Source organism: Cuculus canorus, chromosome 5 (genome assembly GCF_017976375.1).
Source record: "Cuculus canorus isolate bCucCan1 chromosome 5, bCucCan1.pri, whole genome shotgun sequence".
Classification (NCBI taxonomy): domain Eukaryota; kingdom Metazoa; phylum Chordata; class Aves; order Cuculiformes; family Cuculidae; genus Cuculus; species Cuculus canorus.
Window position 1 is genome coordinate 8832928 of NC_071405.1, and position 25190 is coordinate 8858117.

The 25190-nt window shown below is 45.0% G+C and overlaps 1 protein-coding gene across 1 annotated transcript in view; it reads right to left on the reverse strand.

The window, feature by feature from the left end:
- PRKCH (protein kinase C eta) overlaps positions 1-25190 on the reverse strand; it is a 130535-nt gene that overhangs the window by 70325 nt on the left and 35020 nt on the right. The window contains exons 3-7 of the mRNA XM_009564404.2: positions 5950-6100; positions 5097-5131; positions 3546-3634; positions 1787-1916; positions 744-871 (exon numbers count right to left, since the gene is read on the reverse strand). Coding sequence (XP_009562699.2) covers positions 744-871; positions 1787-1916; positions 3546-3634; positions 5097-5131; positions 5950-6100 — 533 coding nt within the window. The remainder of the gene's footprint in view (positions 1-743; positions 872-1786; positions 1917-3545; positions 3635-5096; positions 5132-5949; positions 6101-25190) is intronic.

Sequence of the window (25190 nt, forward strand, 5' to 3'; positions counted from 1 at the left end):
CAAATGTCAGCTCTAATTTCCATTACCCGTTACGGCATTTTCACTCAAGCTCTTACAGTGTGATTTAAATTCTGAATAGACTCAAATATAAAACAGCTGGATTTATAGGATGCCAATAGTACCATCAAACACAGATTGTACACGTACGTTCCAACTCTGGCAACAAGCTCATTAGGACCCTGGCTTAGGCAGCAAAGACCAGAGATGATGATGTGTTGACAGGGACCACAGACTTTAGCTGGGAAATCTGTAGTGAAGAGTGAAATGTTTTCCCCCAAAATCACAGTACCAAAGCAAGGAAGAGAACTTAGACCTCTTGCTGAGCTCTTCTTACACTCTGTTCCAAGCCACATATGCAGACAGTGTATTTGTGTTCACGGTAAAGGTATAAAAAGCTATAGCATGAATTATACAGACTATTAATTAATTTGGGATCTTATTGTCCTCTCATTCACGCCAAACAGATAAGAGTCAATGGAATCACACCACCGTGAAACATAAGCAGACAACAAAGCAATTCCTATAGGCTAAAGCCTCCATCAGTGTAAACATGGACATAAAACATCGTTTTTCCAGGTGAAGTCGTTGCCACAAGCCACAGAGAGTAATGACTCACTCACGCAGTCCACTACCCAATGCCATCTCCCGTAACTGAAGCCTCTGACTTCTCCAGCACCCAGATAAAGACTCAGCTGTAACTGTCTTAAACAGAGGAGAGGAAGGAAAAAAAGAAAAAGACTCACCGAATTTGGGGAAATGCTTCCTGGTTGCAGACCCATGCATGCCAAGGTTTTAGCAAGCTCCGCTGAGTTCACCCCACAGTTCGGTGCAACGTTTGCTTGGCATCGAATGTGGACGTTCATTTTACAGACTGACCATGGTGGTGGTAGGAATGGAAAGTAAAATCAAAGGAACAATTAAAATAACTTGGAGGGATTCATTGCTGAGAAATAATTTAACAATTCTGCTTCAGGAATTATACCCACATGGATCTAACTTGCAACTTTAAACTAAAGGATTTTTGCCACTCATCTCAGTAGAAACAAAATGTGGACCCTCATAAGAGAATAATATGCTGAAAATCAGGAATGTAGCCCAAACTGTCCAAGTAGGATGGTAGATTGCCTTAAGCTATGCACAAGTGCGTGTTTCTCAGATACATAAATACTACTGCAGCTACACTTGCAGGTAAAATTAGGGTTTATAACACCACAGAATTCGCAACAAACTTACCCTGCATCTAATTTAAAGATATATTGTTCAATAGGAAACTAAAATCTCTCTTGGTCTCACTTGTGAACCCTCATGCACCCTCTTGTGGGAGAAGGCGGCAAGTGGAAACCGTTACCCACACGATTCTGCAGTCTCGATCATTGAAACAAAATCATAACAGCAGGACACGCTTTGTCATCAATTAACAGTGTGGCAGACAGGATACTCAACCTAAAGCAATGCCCATTTTTTCCTCCTTGCATGTCTTTCCATTGCTTTATCTCGTTAGCTGAGAAAAAGCCTTCAGGTAAAGGGAAAAATTAATACAAGAAGCAGCAGTACCAAAATTTTTTCAGTAACACCATTTAAACAAAGGTGTGTTGAGAGTACAAAGCAGCATTCTTCTGGAAGCCTCAGATTAAACAGCAGATCACCATTCTTGTTAACTTTTGCAAAGATGAATATTCATTGCTCTGCTTTCTCTTGAAGGTTGCACACATCAAGCCCACACAGTGCATCAAGAGTCTAAAAATATATGTACTTTATGAAAAGGCTACAGTAAGAAGCTGCTCACTTTTACACTGCAGGCCCTGTCGCATGATTCCCCACAGCAAGGAACCGCAGTGGTCACAGAAAGTTGGGACTTTGTAGTTGTGGACGCTGAACTTATGAGGAATGTTGATTCCAAACCTCTGTTCAGTCACCTGAGGCACCAGAAGAGAAGGACAGATTTAAAATTCAAACATGCACATATAAGCTGATGTTCATTTACATATAGCCATGTAAGTGCAAAACTATGAAAATCATTTCAACTCAGAAAACATCTCAATCCATCACCTCACGGAGGTTTACTGCAAGTGAACACTGAGTGCCCAGCCTCACCTGCTGTGAGTCTGCTCTGGTTTCCTTGTCAGTCAGGCTGGACTATCTGACAAAGCAGATATTAAAAAAGACTGCCAAAACAACTTTAAATTCTTAAACCCAAGTTAGAAGTGTGGGTTACCTCATCACAAACCTATCACAAAGTGCCACATATAAATTACATTAGCTACAGCATTTTGTAACTAACCAGTTCTCAAATTATTAACTTGCATACTGTGTACAAACATGTAACTTTAGATCAAACGTTTGATTTTATCAAATTTATTACAGAATAGTTTTCCCTGTTCCTACTAAAATTCTAATTCCTCTTCTCACCCTCCTTGCTATTAACAGTCTTCCATTTCAGGCTCACCTTTTGCTTTATCGCTCACTCTCACCCTCTTTTTAACCTCATTCTTTTGCAACTGTAATTATGCAGATCTCAAAGACATCTTAGAAAATGTTAGAGGGACTGAAGAAACCCACCCCCACTTAACCTCTTCATTACTTCATTTCATGTCTCAACATGCAGATCCTGGAAGAGTGATGGGGAGCCCATAACTTCACAAAGAAAAGTCAGAGATGAAAAATGTGTTTAAAGCGAGCAGTGCCTCCTCTCCTTTATCTTCTTTTAAAGTAGCTTAGAGGTGTTACAAACGCTTCAGAATCCTAAAAAGGAGGTGAGCAGACTCACCATTTCACTTGTACTTTAGCCTTAAGCATTTTAACTTCTTTTCATCTGGTTTGGCAAGGGGTCGTTCTAAGTCTAGCTCAGTAGTTCAGAGGCAAGAAGTAACAAGCAAAGTGAATTGCTATCTGCACTGGAAAGCCAGTTTCTGCTTAGCGCACCATGCAGAGCTACGTTCCAGTTAAAAATATTTCAATTTACTTTTCCTCAAACAGTTATGAAACAATTTTCAGATACAAAAATGAGATGTGCAGCGTACAGGGAAGTTTTAGATGAGGATGTTACTGCTGTCAAACAGAGCTGAAACTAGCACAAAAGAAAACACAACATAAATAATTTCATAGAGTAAAGGTGTGGAGCAATGACTAAATGGGCACTTTAAATTGCCAGAAAAGAAAATAGAGACCTAACAAAGATGAATGGTTAGATTTTAAAGCCAGAGAAATCCACATTAAGAATCAGGCACCAAATTTTTATGACACAGTTAATCATGAAAGAAAATTAACAAGGAAAACAGTGGGTCTGCAATTCCTTGACGTTTTCCAGTGAAGACACCCTGCCTTCTTAAACCACGTGCTAGTCCAACCAGTTATCGGCATTAACAGAAGAACAACCATATGATATTGCATGGCATTTATGCATGTCTCTATCACTCTTTCTTGCGCTGAAACCCATGGAGAATGATAACACAGAGTAAATTTTGTTATAGGACAACCCTCAGTAACCCAGACCATCCTGAAGATTCACAAATTATGATGACCCAAAATAACCAACACGACTTTACCTTGAACTCTGTCTTGTTAGTATTGTTTTGGCACGTGCAAGCTGTAACAATTAGATGATGGCAGCGCTTGTGTACAACACAGGTGCATACTAGGAAATAAAAGAGGCATGCTGAAAAGAGCTGTTGAAAGACTGAGAACACATGAACTCATCACCTGGATTCTTAAAGGCTCAGCTGTATCAACAGGACACAGTAAATATGTGAAAAATAATCAGGTGGCTTGGCATTTCCAAAATCTCCTAACAGATCTGGAAACGTATCTCCAATGCACTGCAACAGAAATTCTGCCCTGGATCATTCACACAGCCTAGAATACAGCTGCCTACAGAAAATATGAACAATGCACACAGAAACAACGGTGTAACTTCTCAAATGAACTTAAAAAAAAATGTTGTTGAAATTATCTAGTTGTGAGTATTTCACACAACATAAGCAAACAATATTAGAGAACACGGGTCTGAGATAACAAAAGCCATCCCTACATCTCAGCAGCATAGGGCTTCTTAGGCTGGGTACCCAAGTGAGTCCTGCTCAGGTTGGTTTGCTGCTGAGGTTCAGTGCAATGCTTGGGTCTCATAAGCTGGATAACTGCAGCAGAATGCTGCTGTGCCTCAGCTAATTAGCTAGTTCCCATCAAGATGGATAATCAGCTCTAAAGCAGACTTGAGCTTTCTCCAGGTCTTAAAGCTGGCTCGGCTGGACTGCACTTGGATTCCTCCACTCTATAACCCATCATGCGCTGCAATCACTGCTAAGGACCATAGCTACTGTCTACATTAAGGAGATTTTCATAATGGAAACTGCAAGTTACAGGTATGTTACAGGGTCCCACACTATTACATTTGCTGCCACCTCAAGTTTGCACCCATGAAGGTCTATCAATAACATTCACTTTCACTCGAGGATTTTATGTGGGATATACATTTCGTTTACATGCAGCTTCCTTTCATATGAGGACACCACTGCCCTATTATATTATTCTAGAAAAAGCCTGCATTCAAAGGTTATGCTGAATGACCATGCACAGGTGAAGCAAGTAATTCTGTCACCTTACCACAGAAAAAGGGAGTAATTAAGCATCACATACATCTATATAACCATTCAGACAAAAGTGCTGTGCCAGCCCACAAGGCTGCCCTTTGAAGTCACATTCCTAATTTCACTTTGTTGAACTTCACAGGGAGAAGAAAGAAGAGGGTGGCCATTCCGGTAGGGTATTTCTGTCCCAATACGAGCTGTACATAGTCCTGAAGAGAACCTGGATGTGTCACTACTGGGTTTTGCGTGTACTCAGCAACTCTGTGGGTCTGCACAGGAGGAAAACCGTGGGTGAAACACAGCAAACAGATCCCTAGGCGTTTGCAGGAATATAGGTGGTTGCTCCTGTGTGCTTGCAAGCCATCAGCCTCATGGCTGCTCAAATACACAATTTTGGCTGTCTAGGGAGAAAGAGGAGTGGTGACTTCAGAGAAGGATGTCCCAGCAGCATGAGAAAGCCCTCCCAAGACAGCACATCCCGCACACACACTGTGCAGGAGCAGAGCACCTTACCTTGGCACTGGTACCCCTGCTTTCCAAAGACGCCCCTGTTGAAAACAAAATACGAACGTAATTGACATCAGAAAGTCAGTCTTCTTGTAGATCAGAAGACAAAGTCACAATGAAGGGTGATCCCAAATGACCAGATCCCTGGGGCAAAACTGCCCAGCAATAACAGTGCAATTCAGCGCAGGGGTGTGAGAGTATTAGAAAGTGCTGCAAGGGCTGTAGCTTACAGGGCAGGCTGTCAACACACATGTTATTCCTCGTATTTCCCCTCACTCTAGTTTCTCAAATACCTCACTTTATTACAACACACACCACACTTGGACTGATCCCAGCAGCCCACACCCTGTTATTATCTCTCCTACTCCATGCTCTTTTGAGACATATCTAAGTTTTTCTCCCTTCTCTGCCTACTCACTCACCTGCATCACCCCACACCTCACATCCCTCATGGCTTTTCTGTTCTCAGGCACTTTCTCTACTCTTTCAAGTGACTGTTTTTTTTCTCCACATAATCTCAAAGCTCCACTTCAGTTAATATTTGGGGGTTTTCTTCAGATTGCCTGAGTTACCTCCCCCTCATCCTCACCCTCCAAGATAATATCTATGCTCACAAGAGAGGAACACTGCCCCATCCCCACACCCTCCTAGCTTGTTTCCAGTGTTCAAGGTAGCCTCTTGCCTCTCTGCAGTGGATTCCAGTTTGTAGCATAAATGTACCCTGCAGTAACCTAACGGCCTGGGAGAGTCACATTGGTGGATGCTGGGTGACTGATTCAGGATCAGGGGTGGCGTGTTGAGGTCCCCAAAATGCGAAGTGATAGGAAGCTCCACATCACTGTATTCAAGCCGTTCTTACCAGATGAACTCCCTGCAATGTGAGCAGTATGTTGGCTGTCGCAGGTAGGTAGCCATGAATTTGTGCCCATTCACTTGATGCACTCGCCTTCGCATGGCCCGCTGGCGTTTGCGAGTGAAGTTCTTAAAAATTCGATCCCTCTGGAGGGTTCCTGTGCAGACAAAAAAAAAAAAGGAAAAAAAAACCCAAACCAAAACATTTACACAATCATGCACATTTATTAGTCCTGGTTTTACTATAGCACAAATTGCTTTCTGAGGCCACAATTACGTTCCTGGTTTAGAAGCTGGGGGACCACACTCTCAAATGAGGAAAGCACATAGGACAGGCAACAAATGAAGCTAATTGCAATGGCCCCTTTAGCACAAAACTACATTCTTCATCTACAAATAACTGCCTCTTTCCATCTTCCTCTTGCACCTCTCCCACGTTGAGACATCACTTGGCCATTAATTCAAAAGCTGTAAACAGACTGGATGCTCAAGGCTAAGAAGTTATTATAAACACACAGATTTTACAGGATCATAGAATCATTAAGGTTGGAAAAGACCTCCAAGATCATCAAGTCTACACGTGTCTTGAACACCTCCAGAGATGGTGACTCCACCACTGCCCTGGGCAGCCTGTTCCAATGCTTCACCACTCTTTCAGTAAAGAAATTTTTCCTAATATCCAATCTAAACCTCCCCTGGTGCAATGTAAGATCATTTCCTCTCATCCTATCACTTGTTACTTGGGAGAAGAGGTTTGGGGGCAGTAACTCCTGAGGAACATGACTACATGGAACTGATTGCATTCCTGCACCTGGATCAGGGCAACTCTGGGTATCAATACAGACTAGAGGATGGAGACTGAGAGCAGCCCTGTGGGGAAGGACCTGCAGACATGAGCTAGCAATGGGCACTTGCAGGCCAGAAGGCCAACCATAGCCTCTGCTCTGGCGAGATCCCACCTGGAGTACTGTGTCCAGCTCCGGAGATGTCAGCATAGTAAGGACATGGACCTGTTGGAGTGGGTGCGTAGGAGGACCACAGAAATGATCAAAGGCCTGGAACATCTCCCCTATGAAGAGAGGCTGAGAGAGTCGGAGTTGTTCAGCTTGAAGAAGAGAAGACTCCAAGGAGACCTTGTTACGGCCTTTCAATACTTAAAGGAGGCTTATTAGAAAGATGGGGAAAAACTTTTTAGCAGGGCCTGTAGCAACAGGAAAAGGGGTAAGGTTTTAAACTAAAAGAGGAGGAATTTAGACTAGATATCAGGAAGAAATTTTTTATGTTGAGGGTGATGAAACACTGGCACAGGTTGCCCAGAGAGGTGATGGATGCCCCATCCCTGAAAACATTCAAGGTCAGGTTGGATGGGGCTCTGAGCAACCTGATGGAGTTAAAGATGTTCCTGCTCACCGCAGGGGGTTTGGACTAGATGACCTTCATGGCCCCTTCCACGCAAACCATTCTATGATTTTATGACTGACCGGCTCCGCAGGGCAGCACCCCACTTGCTGAGCCACAGCAATGTTTGCTCAGTGAATGGTGTTTATCCATCTTTGGTATTCTCGTGCTACTCTTCAGGATCACTGTTTGTAGCAATTTTGCTTCCTCTACTGGATAAAAAGGCACTGCCAAATTTTCCCAGGACTGTTAGTTGTTTCATATGTGCCACTCTTTAAAGGGCTCATTTTCCAAAGGGTAGATAATATTTTAAAGCTCTGGAAAGCAAGAACCCAGGAACTGCTGGTATTCAGATCTGAACTGTTCCAGAATTTAATTTAATTTTTCTCTATTACTGTCTTAGTTCAGCCATATCACAATTTCCTAGCAAAGCCCAATTTACACAAAACAAGTCACTCTCAAAAGGCAGAATGGAGCTCTAGATCAAGAAAGCCGTTCCCATACAGCAGCAGCCATACGACTTGCAAATCACAGCCAGCTGTCTCTGGGATCCCTGCACAGACCTGGTCAGACTCAGCTGGGCTTCCCAGATCAAAGCCTCATCCAGGGCACACTCGCCTCAGAAGAAAGAAATGGAATTTTCAGTTTTCAAGTTAGTTGTTTGGCAAAGTGAAGGTCTTGCTAACAAGTGTGTTTGGGGGACACACACTGGAGTCTGCCAGAGGTGATTACGCATCGATGTATGTGCTCAAGACTCTTGTTTTGAGTGCAGACTGGATGCAATACAAAAACCAGCTATTGCCACCCCCCACCCCCCCACATGGATATAATGCACAGGAAGGGACAGGCAGTTTGTAAACTTCCCACTCATCTGATCATCCTGGAGCGATGGAGTGGCAGCAGTACCTAAACACAGCTGTTACCCTACCACTTCATTTACCCATTAAAGGGGGGCAGAGCATTTCCCTGCTTTCAACTAGCTTTGTTGATTAACCGCTCGTGGGAAGAAAAAAAGGGAAAAAGCTGTCAACCTGATCAAGGCTTGAAATGTAAGAGTCCCACATCACAGGCATACTTCCCGGTCCTCTTTGTAGGACTGGAGATAAGGGAAGCCATCCTGTCAGTACTGAATCCAGCCACTTCAAAGAGCCGCAAGCCACATGGTGTATTTCTCTCGGTAGCCTTGCCACACAGGTTTAGAAGTAAAGCTCAAGGCATTTTTATCTGCTGTTTTCTCCAAGCCATTTGTGCACACAACCCCTCCCCAGGCACTAATGGAACCCCCCTACTCAACGGCATGACTGCGACATGGAGCATGGCTTGACTTTAGGACAGTTTGCATTTATTTTTTAAACGGAAGTGCACACTATAAACTAGGGGGTTCCCCACTAAAACACAAAAAAGGATGTGGTAGGGCTCATCCAAGCACTGAACAGAAACCTGCTTTCTTTACTGCAGAGCTTCAAGCAGCTGGGCGACAGTGGCACAGAAACGCCTGTCTTTCTAGGGAAGTCCTTCAACATGTGTTTAATTCTCACTGAAGTCAAAAGGACCCAGGAGACCACAGGAATTGCCAGACTGAATTGGAACACCGGTCCACCTAGTTCAGCATCCTGCCTCTGTCAAGGGGCCACCAAAAACACATGACAGCAAGATGGAAGAACCCGGCAGCTGGCAGATAATTTGCCTCTTTCCCACACATGAGACATCATTTTGATCTCCAGAAGTGAAAGCTGATGTGTGGAGGTTTAACATCCTTTCCAAACATTCAATCATCATTGCACAATTTCAATAGCCTCGTTATCCACTGTAGGAAACATGACTGAGAAGAACTTGAAGATGTCAACCAGTTCATGCCTCTTCTCCAGAAGAGAAAGATCAAGAGCCAATTCCTTTACTGAGCCCTGGTCTCCTGCAGCTTCATGTAAGAATTAAAAAACCCCATCCTTACAGTATTACAGAATTTGGCCACCGTTAAATTCAGGAGAACATCTCCTTGATCTTGTTTAAGCAGCCATTTAAGTGTTTTCCTGTATTAGGGCCGAAACCTCAATTGGTAAAGTATCCTGTCTTGGCTTTCAGCATGTGCAGAAGCACTTCCAAGGCATGGACAAGAGAGAGGAGGGTTTGTGAGTGGTTGGTGACCATGTACAGAAATCACCTAAAGAAACAATTCAGTTACCAGCTTGCTTCATACCAGTTGCTCCATTAGAAACCCAGCAGCTGATGCTCTTCAAGTTCTCGCACTCACATTTAACACAGTCTAAGAGAATATGTACCCAATTTAGCTCATGTAGTTTCTGGGTTTGCTACAGTTTCCCTCCAGGACTAGCAAAGGGTAGTTTGGCCCCGGTGCTCTCCCAAGGACTGAGCAGCCCACACGAAGCCAAAAGCAAATCAGCCCTTTGCACCACAAGTAGGTGACCCTTGAAGGTGGACCACAAAGCCACCAAGTGGGACACTAGTGTATGTCCACGTGGTTTGCCTGCCTTCAGAAAGAGTGCGCTTTTGAAATGATTCAGGAAGATCAAAAACCAGCAGGCACTGGCTTTTTCATAGGCAGGAGGGGAAGTCTCCATACTGCCTGCGCTGGTTGACCACACGCACAGCCAGCCTTGAGCCTTCTCTGAGCTGTACTTGGCCTCTGTCTCCTGTTCTCCAGCCACTGATATCTCATATGCAATATAACAGCTTCCATCTCACAGCCTCCCTTTTCACTAAAACACATGCCACAAGTTTTTTTTAAGCATCATTTGTATTTAAAACGTTCCTCAAACGTCACATTTTCCCACACTACTTGGTTGCATTGCCCTGCTAATTTCTCTAGATGCTCATCTTCCATGTGATCCTCTCCGATGCTTATATTCACCTCCCACTAAATTTTAGCAGATCTAAGTGTTACTAAGCAGGAGACCGACTTCAGCGAGGCCTGGATTACTTTTCATACACAATCAGCTCTTTTGGGCACTGCTCTTTCCATTTCCTGATGAAGTCTCAAGTGAAAAGGGAAGAGACAGCTCAGCATAACTTCAGCCACACCTCAGGCCCAGAAATAGCTGCAGGCGGCCATCTACTATGCAATCTACAGGACCTACATATACAACCACATCCCATGGAATAAATCCCGCTTTCAGAGGGCTTGGGCGCTCACCCATCCCATGCACCACACCACGGAGCAGGCAAGTTCAACCTTCCAACAAGGTGCAAGTGAGTTTGAAATGGTGGCATATATCACTATCAAAACCACTTTCCTCCCAAACATCAGCCCCCTAAACTCCCAGGATGGCAGTTCCTCAGCTCACACACATCACATCTGCTAAACGGCTCACAGTGCTGCTGGGCAAGAGGTTGCGTGCAGAAACCACCAACCACTGAAGTCTACTAGTGGGCAGCATGGCCAATGCAGCAGCCCTTCATGCATCTCACCTTTAGAGTCAGAATATGTAAGTCATGATAGACATTTTGCTCACTCATGTTCTGCATCCTGGCCAGTTTGCTATAGAATACGTATGTTCCTTCTGCATACAGAGAGCATTTCACAAAACAAAGCAGCTCTATACTACTTCAGGAGTTCCAGACCTCTAAAAGCCTCTAATCTCTGGTAAAGCAAAAACCACCATGAATGGTTCAAATGTCCAAACGCTGCTATAAAAACAGGCAACTAATTGCTCAGTGAAAGGGGTTGTCCACGTTCATGGTTAAATTTGGATGTCTGTAACTATGGGGTATTTACTGTGTCTGCCTATGTGCAGAAGTAACGACAAAGTTAAATAATAAAAATCCTTTTCCCCTTTCCTCCTCTCCACTCATGCCTAACACGTGTTTATGACAGTGGAAATTATGCACATGGATGGAAAGGAGAATAAACAACCCACCAAGTCATCTAAGGACACCTGCGTGTACTAGCACACTGCTCACTATTCAGCAGCATCATTACACTGCCCTACCTGCCCCCCAAGCTCACCAGACTCTGCCGTTTCCATCCAGAGATCCCCCATTTTTTATTCCACATGGTAATTTCATTTAAGTCCTTCCATTGGTAGCATACCTACAGCAGTAAGACAAGAGGAAAAGCTGCAAGATGAAGCGCTGTGCATGTAACTATTTGGTTTGCCTCAAGCAGTTAATGCCTGTCAGGTCTCATCTATTGGAAATCAATCTCACCGTTGTGCTATCAACAACTGCTCTAACGCCAGCACAGCAAAGGTCACAGAATCATAGAATCACTTAGGTTGTAAAGGAACTTTAAGATCATCTGGTCTAACTGTTAACCTAACAATGCCAAGTTCACCATTAAACCATGTCACAAAGTACCACATCTACACGTCTTTTAAATACCTCCAGAGACAGTGACTCAACCACTGCCCTGGGCAGCCTCTGCCAGTGCCCGAGAACCCTTTCAGCTAAATAATTTTCCTAATATTCAATCTAAACTTCCTCTGATGCAACTTGAGGCCATTTCCTCTCATCCTATCACTTGTTACTTGGGAGAAAAGACCAACACTCACCTCACTACAACCTCCTTTCAGGTAGTTTTAGAGAGCAATAAGGTCAGCCTTTTCTCTAGACTGAAGAGCCCTCGTTCCCTCAGCTGCTCTACATAAGACTTGTGTTTCAGACCCTTCACCAGCTTTGTTGTTCTTCTCTGGAGACGCTCCAGCAGCTCAATGTCTTTCTTGTAGTGAGGGGTCCCAAACTGAGCACAGGATTCAAGGTGCAGCCTCACCACTGTGGGGTAGAAGGGTCATTTGTGTACATCCTGACACATGAAAACTTCCAGTGTTATACACCTGTAGGCGTCAATAGGATTTTTCTTTGAAAGAAATAAAGATATTAAAAAATGCAATGTAAAAAGTCTTGCAGCAATAATGCTAACAGATTAAAACTTAATTAAGCCTTTTTATTAGTAGCAGTAACATTACATGTTATCCTATGCTCCCCTGGAAGCACTGCAAGCAAGATTCCGTTGCGTGACACACAAGTGCAGAGCAGAGACCAACTGATGAATTTATCAGACTGTGAAAAGCAAAACAGTGGATCGACAGACTCGTCGCCTCTCACAAGCACTGCAGCACTGAACAACGATTTCAGATGAGGCTAACAGCTCGGCTAGCCCTGATTGTAATGGTAAGCAGTAGTGGATATTTCAGGAAATAATCCCTACGGCAGGGGGGTTGCAATCAGAGGATCTTTAAGGTCCCTTACAACTCAAACCATTCTATGATTCCATAAAAACAAATCAAATAAATGGACGGGAATGAATACACACATCCACACCCTCCAGGCACCAGTATAGAGGCATTTTCTCAATATTTACCCAACAGCAAGTTTCCTCACATCTACTGAATATAAACAGAGGCTAAACCAAGATGTTTGTTTTCCAAGCTGGAAAACACTTATTCAAGACAAAAATCCCCTTACAAATGCTCGGTATCTTTTAACCAGAAGTTTTATCACCATAAACCACAGGAAGTCTTACTAATTAAAACATTATAAACACAACATAGTGTTAAAGAAGAAGCTGACAGCCTGACTCTGAAAAGAAAAAAGGATTTAAAGGCTACAACCCAAAGTGGAATTTCCATTGCTTACTACTCTGCTTCCCTAGTATTAGTGATGCAAGCAAAAAAAAAACCCAAAAAAAAAAACCAGAAAAAAACCCAAAAACCTTTGTCTTTCTTAATTACTGCAGAAGCTTTCTCTTTAGTTCCTTCCAAAAGTCACTTGGATGCATGAATTGGCCAGCTGGAAAACAGCCACATCTGCCAAGATCATGTTAACCACAGGGTTTCTCCTCCACTTTATGCCCATCAAAGCTTCTGTCCTTCTGCTGCTTCTGCCAGTCTGCACACAAAACCAAATTGGTTCAACTCCCAGGAGAGGCTCATTGCAAAGCAAACATGTGGCACATCAAACACAGGCTGGGACTTATGTTTGATCCAGCTGCTGGTTCACCCCCTGAAACTGGGTGAAGTTTTGCATGAAGACCACAGAAAGAGCCAGCTGGTGCTGGGAGGACTAGGTAGTCTTCTACTAAGACCTGACAGAAAACCCCAGTTAATGGACAGTTCATCTTTTAAGATGTCAACCCATCAATGGAACAGGAACAATGATGCTCTGGATCAAAAAAAAAATAACTTTCCCACTCCTAAGTATGAAACAGCATTAGCAGCAGTCTTGGAAATGCAAAACCATGTAATCATCCCTGCATCATATCATACAGAACTTCACACTCAAGGCAAGATCTTTTTTTCTTGTTCAAGTGCTGAAATAGGGCAGCTCTGTCTTCCCCATTTTCCTGCTAGGTCTAGGAGATAAACCCGTCTCTGCTCTTACCCTCAGTGATTGAGTACCAAGGCTGAACAATGATGTTTCAATGCAGCAGCACTAAGAACAGGATCAGTGATGTTCACACAACAATATTGGTAAGCACGACAGTGCTCAGCTATGGCTACAAAAGCCCATCATAGGTTTATTTCTAGAATTACACAATGATGCCAAAGCTCTGATGGCACCAACAGATGAGAAGGCAAAGCTGAAAGTCTCCATGTGTCCCAGCAACCGCCCTGCTCCATCCATCAATGCTAACCTGTTCACCTCGCCAGCATGGAACTGGGGTCCAGGATCTTTTGAGAGGTTCAGTTTTCTTCACTCATAGTCTCTTGCACTTGGATGTAGCAGTGCCACGGAGAGAAGGACAGCTCTGCAAAGCTGGAGTGACCAGTGTGTGACTGCTGGAAGCCGTCCACATGTGCAGGAGGGGAGAAGGCTGCAAAGCAGCTGGTAAAGCCCAGTACTAGGGCTGAAGGAGTAATAGCTTCTTATTTGTTTGCATAAGGTCTGTGAGAACATGAGAGAGGAGGAAGAAGGCAGCTTGAGAAACTCTTAAAACAAGTATTTGCTGCTGTTTCGAGTCTACCAACCAGTTATGAATACCACACAGGTTATTTTGCATAGAGTTTTAATCATGATTGCCACACAGATTTTCAGACATGCACAGGGCAGATCAAAAATATTCTCCACATCTGCTTTTACAAGTTATTTCTGGGAACATTTTTGTAGACGTCTGCTTGTGGATGTTGTCAGCTCTGAAGCAAAGCACCACAGCATGTCATGCAAGGCTGAAAAATATGAATGGAGAGCCTTGCCATTCATTTCTGTAGTGAGTAAGAACGATCTAAGCAACTGGGATACTGAGGATTACAAAAGATTTCAGCAACCATGAGCAAGCCCCTGCCATAAGAGACCAGGCTCTCAGAGATCATTGCATGCCAGCCCATTTGTGCTTTCCAGGCCACAGGCTGGAGAAAAGCTGCTGCCTGCCAAGGAGGATGTGTTTGAAGGAGACAGCCACTTTCCTCTCCCTTCTCTTTGCAGCCACACCACTGTGAGAGAAGGGACAGCCCCTTTTTCCACCCTGTGCTTGTTTCTCTGCTGAAGGCAAGAAAGATTTTACCTGTGCTCTGTCTTATCATTCCATCTCTGCCTTAATTTGGAGACGGCAACCTCATGATACTTCTGTTTGCAAGAGAGATCAGGCTTGCATGATAATAGTGGAGAAGAACTGTCTCAGCTTGCACAAAGAGGAGATGTCAGGAGAGAAGGATTTTATTTTAAATTAGAAGAGGGACTCGAAGTAAGACATCAGAAACCTCAGCACTGAACCGAATCTTTTGGAGCCCCAGATGGGCACTGTAATGGGAAGGCCAGGTCCACAGACCCTGTAGCCAGCAGGAGGCATACAGTACCTATGAAATCTGGAAAAGCAAAATAAATTAGCCAGGCCTTACCCAGTGAGATAACAGCTATGTGCCTCCCCCTTTGTTTGCAGTTACCATGGTCCTCCAACAGCAGGGTCCAAAAAGACACCCCAGCCCCACTGCTCCCTCCTCACGATGGAGCTCCTTCCATCTCAGACCTACCAGCATGACTTCATCTGCAACCACTCCATAACCCAGTCTGTCACATTGATCTGGGGTAAGAACAGGCAACAAACAAAATATAAACCCCATATTATTAAAAATTTAGGTTGACCCACATAAACAGAAAGAAACAGGCAGTAACAGCCACCTCCCCTCCTCAGCTTCAGGCAAAAAAGCACATCTGCTTGCAACCTCAATTTTATTATAAGATGGGGACGATCTTTCTCCTTACTTTAAGATGTGCAAATAATACTAATAACTCATATTTCTCACTGCATTGTTCATTAGAGCCTTAACAAACAGATTCCTCTCTCACCCCCCATCACCAATTATAATCATTATTATTTCCTTGTGCTTAGGCAAGTGAATTTCCATTGTAAAACCTCCTGTTAGTCCTTCCCACCTATTAAACTCAAGAGAAAAATGTTGAGATGTGATTTATTAGGGAAGGAAAACATTTAAATATATTATTCATTAAAAGCAGAAAAACAAAACTAACAAAGCAACTTTGATCTTTTCCATGATTAATTCATGCGCCAGCAGCCTTCCACACCATAAGCTTTAGAAGATTTCGAATTACGCTGGCTACAGAGCAGAAGTAGAGCTAACGGACTGACAGCATTTACAGGTCAAAGCTACCAGCACCTGTGCAAAATCCTTGAGAAAAGCACAACTGGCAGGCTGAGAAAACAGCAGGGAGATCTTGAGCCTTCCCCTGCTCCCAGTGCCTCAGGGCTTATGTGTGTCGTAACCATCAGTAACTTGCACGCTCGTAGGTGGCTCCGTATAAGGTATCACAACATGCTATTAGGAGGCCCTACCCACACAGGGAAGCACGAGCTCCAAGTGAAGCCTATTTTTAACCAGATGCAGTTTAAAGCTATTTTTAAGTAGATGCTCTGGGGACATCCTTCTTTAGGACTATGTGGCCAGCTTCAGAATCAAAATTGTCTGCTTTGGCATCAAAACGAGGGTGTCCACACAAGGTTTCAGCTAAATCTGCTTAAAATTCATGCCTATTCCAGAGACACAGAACATCTGTCTCAAAGAAGGAACACCAGGAAAATATTCTTTATGTAACATAAAACAAAATGCACAAAGCAAGCAGGATCAACTGAAAGCCAGTTGAAACGAGACCATCAAGCAGCTTGTAACCAGAAGGACTCAACAGCTTTGCAGCAATTCCACAAATGGCAATCACGTTCCTTAACACAACAACCATTCCTAGGACAAAACCTCAAGCTCTGCTCACCAGGGGCATAGCATCTTTCAAAGGAAAGCAAATTGTAAGGTAGAGCACAACTGGAATCTGATCAGGAACAAATTAATTGGAAAAGCTAATTAAGTAGGACAAGTTATGCACTTCCCTCTTTCTGCTGTTAGGGCCCTTCAACTGTTGTGGTGCCATGTCTAAGCCTTTCCCCGGTTCCTGCAGGTGCACTGGCCTTGGGCTCACCAGGAGGATAACCAACACTTGAATCACCTCCCTGCAACACCTGGATTCTCCTGGTCGACTGGTCACCCAGCAGTCACACGGACCCAGCCCAAGTGGTCTGGCTGCATACTCAGCTCTGATTACACAGCCAGTCCCTGGTACTCTCAAGATTTCCATGTGGCAGCTTGCTAATAAGTTCTTTAATTGCAACAGCCTTAAAAAGCAGGTTGTTTACCACACTGCTCTCCCACGCAGATTCCCACGCACAATGGGCTGAGCAAGATGCTGCCACAGCAAAGCAGCTGTCAAAAGAAAAAAATTCAGCCTCTTGTATTCCAAACTTGCTGCTACCGTTAAGATATCTGCCAAAAGACAGCACCTCTTCTTATCAAGAGAACCATGCAGTAAGGAAATATTGTGTACTCCAGAGCTCAGGCTAGCAGCCACACTTGGCTTCATGGCACAGCCCATCAAAAAACACTTCCGCAGATAGCAAAGACCATTACTGCTCTGCCACGCACTGTGCCCCTCCTAATGCTGGCAGATTATTACTAATTCCCAGAGGGATTTCCCCAGGGCTGCAAGCCAGGAGGAACCGTGCGTTGGGAAAACACAGCTGTCCCGACAGCTCCCCGTTCAGCTAACACAACTAAACTTGATCTATTGCCCTTTCCCATCTCCTTCCCAACAGGCATTTCATGCCGCGATACATATTTCTCCATTTCTGAGATTTGGAAAGCAGATGTAGCAAATCCATACAGCTTTAAAAGTGCTGGGTGCCACATGGAGAAGGTGTTTCTTGCCTTGGCTCAAGATCAAAGAGTAGAAAAGAATCATTAAGGTTGGAAAAGACCTCTAAACTCATCCAGTCCAACCATCAGCCCAACACCACTAAACCTACTAAACCATGTCACAAAGTGCCATGTCTACATGCTTTTTGAACACGTCCAGGAAAGATCTCTTCATATACAGAAATAGGGAAGGACCTTGCCCATTTCACCAACTTTGTAACAGTCACCAGCACCACCAACCAATTTTATCTTGCAAATGGTTGGCCCTTTCCACCAGGTGTAAGAGCAGTAGTAATAAGTACATATTCTGCCTCCCTGCTGGCTCTCCCATCTCACTCATCTCAATTAACGAACAGGCAGAAGTGAAGAAAATCACTTTCTCCAACAGCTTGTGAGAGACACCTAAAGCTGCACCTTGCTTTCACTTTTTTTCCCAGTGCCTCACTGGAGAAGGAACACACAGGGAGAATATTTGCTAAGGCTCAAATGATATGAGATGAAAGCCAGACTGTGGTTTGATGCTCACAACAGCCCTTACACCAATTTAAGCAGTTCTTCCCCGAAATGGCACCCTGCCTTCCTTCCAGCACTTCCTTCCACATAGTAATTTCCCAGCTGGATCAGCTCCCGGATCTAGTTTGCTGGGCACCTCATAAAGGTGTTGGCACAATGTGAGGTGTGAAATCAATCTGGGAAGAAAATCAGCCAGACGTTGTTGTGCTTTCTGCAAGGTCCGTGTCCCTAGCAGCCAGGCTCTGCACTCCTTACAGCACAGCCCAAAGCTATATGTGCTGATGGATTCAATCCTATGTGCCCGCTTGCAGGAACATGGGATTCCTCTAAAGGTAAGTTGCGTGATGGCCCTCATGAGCAAGTTATCATCAGCCCTTTTGGATGCAACACTGGAGCCTCTCTCTGAAGGACTCATTTTTCTGGCCTTACCCAACATCCACAGGTGAAATACGGGACCAGAGAAAATGCAGGCAAAACCCACATAGGACTACCCTGCTGGAGGCCCAGACTCCTCACTCTCCACTTAAGTACTCTGAGCTGGGCAGTCCCGAGAAGACACATCTTTCTGCCTTTTTTCTTGCTGATCTGCAAGTGTGCTTTGCAAGTGTGTATCATGAACATGCAGGAAGGACAAATTTTAGACATAAAAATTCAGCATTTCCTGACTTCGAGAGTTTGGGTTTCTAACATTAGTGATATCCTTCAAATGCAAAGGTTTCCAGTTTTAAGGTAAAGATGTTCAAAGGACTGGAGGACCTCCCCCATGAGGACAGGCTGAGAGAGCTGGGCTTGTTCAGCCTGGAAGAGAGAAGGCCCAGGGAGACCTTAGAGTAGCCTTTGAGTACTTGAAGGGGCTACAGGAAAGCTGAGCAGGAGCTCTTTATCAGGGAGCACAGTGATAAGACAAAGCAGAATGGTTTTAAGCTGCGAGAGGGGAGATTTAGCTTAGATATTAAGAAGAAAAGTTTTCCTGTGAGGGTGGTAAGGCACTGGTACAGGTTGCCCAGGGAAGTTGTGGCTGCCCCATCCCTGGAGGTATTCAAGACAAAGCTGGATGGGGCTTTGAGCAACCTGATCCAGTGGGAGGTGTCTCTGCCCATGGCAAGGGGGGGTTGGAACAGGATGATCTCTAAGGTCCCTTGCAACCTAAACCATTGCATGATTTCTTAAGTTTTCCAAACAAATGAAATTATCAATGGACACATGTTCACTAAACTGGAGCAGCCTCCCTCCTCCATGGTCCTGGTTCGCCAGCACAGCTGTAGTCTCAGACACAAAGCTCCAAGGAGAGAGGATAGCACTGAGAGGGGAATGCTGCACGGAAAAGGACTATGCTCTGCTGTGCAGATCCAGCACTAGTGCTGGCGGCCACACTTGCTCAACAAGTCTGACAGCTAGACGGCAGAAAAGAGCTGAGAATCTCAGCTTAAAAACTTGGTTCCTGATTCCAGCAAGAAACGAGCTTTGCAGGTCACTATGCGTCTGCTGCAGCTTTTCCTTGTCCTCTGCAGATCCTCTACCACCAATTTGTCCATACTCTTGCCTTCCCACCATCTTAAACCTTTGAGCTTTTTAAGGTGCTTCTTCCTTAGAGCTCCTGCCTATACCCACCCATCACCAAACTCCAGACCAGTCTCCTACCTCCTTCTATCTCTTTATGTTTCTTCTTTGTCCTTCAGCCAGACTCTGGCTTTATGGCTCTGTTCCTTCTCTGAGTGACTACTCTTCACCATCCTTGGCCCGTGTCCCAGCAGAGAGGGCATGGAGAGCAGACACCTGCTCAGCCACATCTCCCGCCTTCTTCTTCACTGTCTTGCTGCAGCATTCCAGGCCAGCGCTGAGCTAAACCAGAGCTCGAAAACAGACCAGACCCCTGCACCAGATCTGCTCAGTTCTCCAGTCCAGCCAGCTGGTGCAGAACTGGCCCCGTGTGAAGACAGCCCAAGGGAAACCTGAGAGCATCCTTTTCAGACAGACAGATTTACCCTTAATTATGAAACTGCCTCAGTCCCACATCTGCAACTACCAGCAGTGTCAGCATTGCCAGGAGGAACAGTCACCATGGTGGAAAATTGCTCAGTGTAGGTAGTGTCCACAACCCTCAAAGTCATGCTCATTTAATGCAGTTTCTCCCATAGGATCACAGACAGGTAGATTTTCCCAAAGACAGGAGAAGGCAGATAGAGACAGCAGAGGCTCTCATACCTCTCACCCTCTCCTCTGCCAAGCCCAAGGTTGCCCTGGAAAAACTACATTAGGACCTCTTTACTCAAAACTCTATTTTGATTTAGCATCACCATGCTGGAAAACAACTGAATCACTGCTGAAACACTCCAGAAAACAAAAACTAGCTATTACTGAAGAACAAGAAACACAGCATTTTATGCTGTCCATGCTCAGGAACAACCCAAAACAGGGGGGTATAAATTGCAAGCATGAGTATTTGCCTTTGAAAGCACCACTAGAAAATGAGTTTTGCTTCCTACAGCTCTGTGTCAGTTTGCCTAAGCCTGAACAACCCGCAATGCTTGGCTTTTAGCGAGATCTTGCCTCACTCCACTGAGGTGCAGGAATTGACTGCCACAACATCCACAACCTGCAGCAGACTGATGCCGCTGGTCCTCCTTGTGTCTGCAGGGCCAGAGGGAACCTTGGCCCCCAGCAAGCACTAATGATGCATGAATACCTCCTAGGTAAATTGAGGTAATTAAGCACCATGGCACAACAGCATCCTCTCATGTCAACAGGCCCTGCAGATCCACTCATGCACCAAGTCCAGTGCTGCCCCACACAGCGGCCAGGAGACAGGGTCTTCTAGACACACAAACTAGGCTGCCAGACACTCAGACACAAGAAAAACACTTGCCTGTGGTGGTACCACCTAAAGTAGGAGTTTCCTCCAGCAGCCAGAGCTACCAGACCTGGATATTAATGGGACACAGCCTAATTCAGTAGTCAGTGAAAGTGAGGTTAAAAAAAAAAAAAAAAAAACTGGTGTTTTTCAGTTAGGTTTTGGGGTTTTTTTTCCAATTTCTACTACAGATTGACAGGGTGACCGTAAGTAAACTACCGGGGCTTTTGGTCAGCAATTCACCTACTTCACCAGCCAAGCTGATGGAGGAACTCAGACTCAGGTACAGACAGTAGCAAGATAAAAAAAAATCAAGGCCAAAAGCACAAATAGTATCAGGATGGTGAGAACTGGGCAAACAAAAAGAGGATTTGTAACATTATGCAGGTGCTTGAGGACCTGTACATAGCAAGGATAACTGGTAACTTTTTAGTGAAGAAAGTAGTTAATCTTGTGTTGATTTGAAACAATAAGACTGGAATAAGGTCAACAAGATTTGGCTAAGAGAAGCGGTTGATTAATGCCTGGCTCCGAGCCTGGTGTGAGGAGAGAGGCTTTGGGTTCTTTGATCATGGGGTGACCCACGCACCCCCAGGCTTTCTTACTAGGGATGGGACACGCTTGTCTCCTAGGGGGACTAAAGTCCTTATTAAAAATCTAGCTAGACTCTTAAATAGATCTTTAAACTAGATGTGAAGGGGGAGGTGGACGAGACCGGTCTAGTTGAGAGTGAGCCTGGAAGTGGGACTCCAGTAACTGAGAGATGGTGTTCTAAAGAGGACCACCAGTACATCACCACACAGCAAGTGGGGGCGACTACACCTTGGGACAGTAAGGATGAAACTGGCACTGTGGAGTTAGTTATTCTAAGGACCAGTCAATTGGGAATGAGCTCTATTCCCTTCATGAGGGCTGAAGGTTTGCCAGTCCAGATGAAGTGCATTTACACCAATGCACGCAGCATGGGCAATAAGAAGGAGGAGTTGGAAGCTGTTGCAGGGCAAGGTGACCACAATGTCGTTGCCATCATGGAAACTGGAGTGCAGCCATGGGGGGGTATAAACTCTTCAGGCGGGACAGGAAGGGTAGGAGAGGAGGCGGAGTAGCCCTCTATGTTAGAGACTGCTTTGATACCCTTGAGCTCGATTACGGTGAGGAAGGGACTGAGTGCCTGTGGGTTAAAATCAGAGGAGCCCACAAGAGGCAAATATTGTGATGGGAGTCTGTTATCGACCATCCAGCAAAGAAGAAGCAGCTCATGAGCTCTTCTATAAACAGCTGAGGATAGTCTCTAGATCGCTACTTCTTGTCCTCGTGGGAGACTTCAATCTTCCAGATATCTGCTGTAAGTACAATACAGCAGAGAGGAAGCAGTCTAGGAGGTTCCTGGAGTGTGTGGAAGACAACTTCTTCACACAACTGGTGAGTGAGCCGACAAGGGAGGGTGCCCTCCTCGACCTGCTGTTTGTGAACAGAGAAGGCCTTGTGGCACCTTGAGCACACCCTTAGCAAGTTTGCAGATGACACTAAGCTGGGTGGAAGCGTGGATCTGATGGAGGTCAGGAGGCTCTGCAAAGGGATCTGAACAGGCTGGACTGCTGGGCTGAGACCAATGGCATGAGGTTTAACAAGGCCAAATGCCGGGTCCTGCACTTGAGGCACAACAACCCTATGCAGTGCTACAGACTGGGGGAAGAATGGCTGGAGAGTTGCCTGGAGGAGAAGGACCTGGGGGTGTTGGTTGACAGCGACTGAACATGAGCCAGCAGTGTGCCCAGGTGGCCAAGAAGGCCAACGGCATCTTGGCTTGTATCAGAAACGGTGTGACCAGCAGGTCCAGGGAGGTTATTCTCCCTCTGTACTCAGCACTGGTGAGACCGCACCTTGAGTACTGTGTTCAGTTTTGGGCCCCTCACCACAAGAAGGATGTTGAGGCTCTGGAGCGTGTCCAGAGAAGAGCAACGAAGCTGGTGAGGGGCTGGAGAACAAGTCTTTTGAGGAGTGGCTGAGAGAGCTGGGGTTGTTTAGCCTGGAGAGGAGGAGACTGAGGGGAGACCTGATTGCTCTCTACAATTACCTGAAAGGAGGTTGTGGAGAGGAGGGAGCTGGGCTCTTCTCCCAAGTGACAGGGGACAGGACAAGGGGGAATGGCCTCAAGCTCTGCCAGGGGAGGTTCGGGTTGGACATTAGGAAAAAAATTTTCACGGAAAGGGTCCTTGGGCACTGGCAGAGGCTGCCCAGGGAGGTGGTTGAGTCACTTTCCCTGGAGGTGTTTAAGGGACAGGTGGATGAGGTGCTGAGGGGCATAGTTTACAGATTGTTAGGAATGGTTGGACTCAATGATCCAGTGGGTCCTTTCCAACCTAGTGATTCTATGATTCTATGATTTGTCTCTGCCACCAACATTAGGGCAATTAAATACTAAAAAAACACACCTCTATGGAAGGGATCTTAAATCTAAATAAGACGCTTCATGCTTATTGAATATTTAAGTAGAAGGCAAGCATGTGCACAGGGATCTCTTCCTATGAAATCATAATGAACCAATAAGAAAAGTTATTATCTTAGTTATTTGTTTAAATGTCTATAAATACCCTATAATCCGACCAACAAGCTATGTGGGCTGTTGAATGCCGAGCACCCGATTCTGCGGAACTGAAAACACAAATATCTCGAATCTGTGTGTAGATTGGGCTTATGCACATTGGGTGAAGAACACTATTTTTGGAACAACAAAGTACCTTGCAAATTATGGTTTAGGGGAATTCAGGCCAGCCATGTCCGCTGCTGTGCAGGGTACCACCTTTCATCCCAGTCCAGGGCAGCATCCAGGTGCCCTTGACCACAATACAGAGATGCTGTGAGACAGCATCCCCCAGCACATGGGGCAGCAGCCAAGGACAGGGCTGCTGTCATCATTCCTGTCCATAGGATCAGTCCTGACCTCCAACAGCTTCATGCTCTGCTCCTTCCAGCCCACATTTGCCACGCTGCTTCACTGCAGCACAAACACCTGCTCCAGCCCAGCGCTGTCCTCCAAGGCCAAGCAGGTAGATGTAAGCTCCTCTGGGAACTACTGTCACTTCTTCCAGGAATCACATTAAAATAAAGCAAAAAAAAAAAATATCTGTTTTTCATTACAGCCAGGAACACCAAAATCCCAGAGCAGATTGCAAGCTTGCATATTTATATCTAGGTTTCAGAGCCCAGACAAAACACAGACCACTGAGGAAGTAAAGTTAACCCTGATATTGCTGTTTGTCACAGTTGGCACATCTTGGCAAGTCATGAATTGCTGCCAAAAACCTCTCCACAGTAGACATTCTGTAATAGCTGTGGAGATCAAACAGATCATTTTCCAAGTAATAAAGGCGGTCTTGGGGATACACAGCAGGTTGAGGTTCCGCTCACCTCCTGGCTCTGCACTGGATTCCCTTCAGAATACCAAGCAAACCTTTTCATTTCCCAGGGCCTAGATCTTCCAGCAATCAGGAATTAACAGTTCTGTTTGTTTGTTTTCTCCTGTTAAAATCCTTTTTTTCCTGTGAAAATTCAGAATTTACCCAAATTGGCTTGTCTTTGTTTCTTTTCGTGTTAATGGAGGAGAAGAACGTGTAGCATATGAGTGCCAGGGTGCAAAAATACTTGGGTTCTCTCTGCAATATTTAAACGTGAAATGTACTATGTAAATTCTGAAGGCTTCACTTTAAAAAAAACTTGCTCACACCATCAACCCAACATAAACAGTAACAATTATTCATTATCCCCAAGTTTATCCACTGTCTATCTTCCAACTGGCTCAACATCATCACAGCGACTCCTCATGCCCCTGTCAGTTTGAACAGACCAAGCGAACAGCAGCGCTCGGGAAGACACAGTACAGCCCCTTCTCCTAACGGCAACTCATAGCTCAAAGGACATCTCCCAGAACACTGAAAGGCTCACCCCTGCGAAAATGATCTCCAAGAGGTTCTTCACGGTCTCTCTCACTTGGAAATTCTCTCCTGAGATATTCAGTGTTGCTGAGAAGCTTTTACACCCTTGTGCTTAATTCATGAAGGCTTCATAACAAGGATAAAGCTGCTCTTGTTCCCGTTGGTTTGGCTGACATCTCTGCTGGGTGCAGAGTCACAGCATCTGACTTCCAGGAGAGCAATACCTCCTTAGGACTTCAAGATCAGCCTCTGCAACTGCCTTTTACTTTTTAACCTGATTGACACCTGATTGCAAGGCTGGGGATGCAGTGAAGTTCACCTTCCTCCCACGCAGAGATGCACAGCATCTATGGCCAACGTTCCTGGTCTCCGAAAGGACTCAGTCTTCTCCAGGGAGCATTTA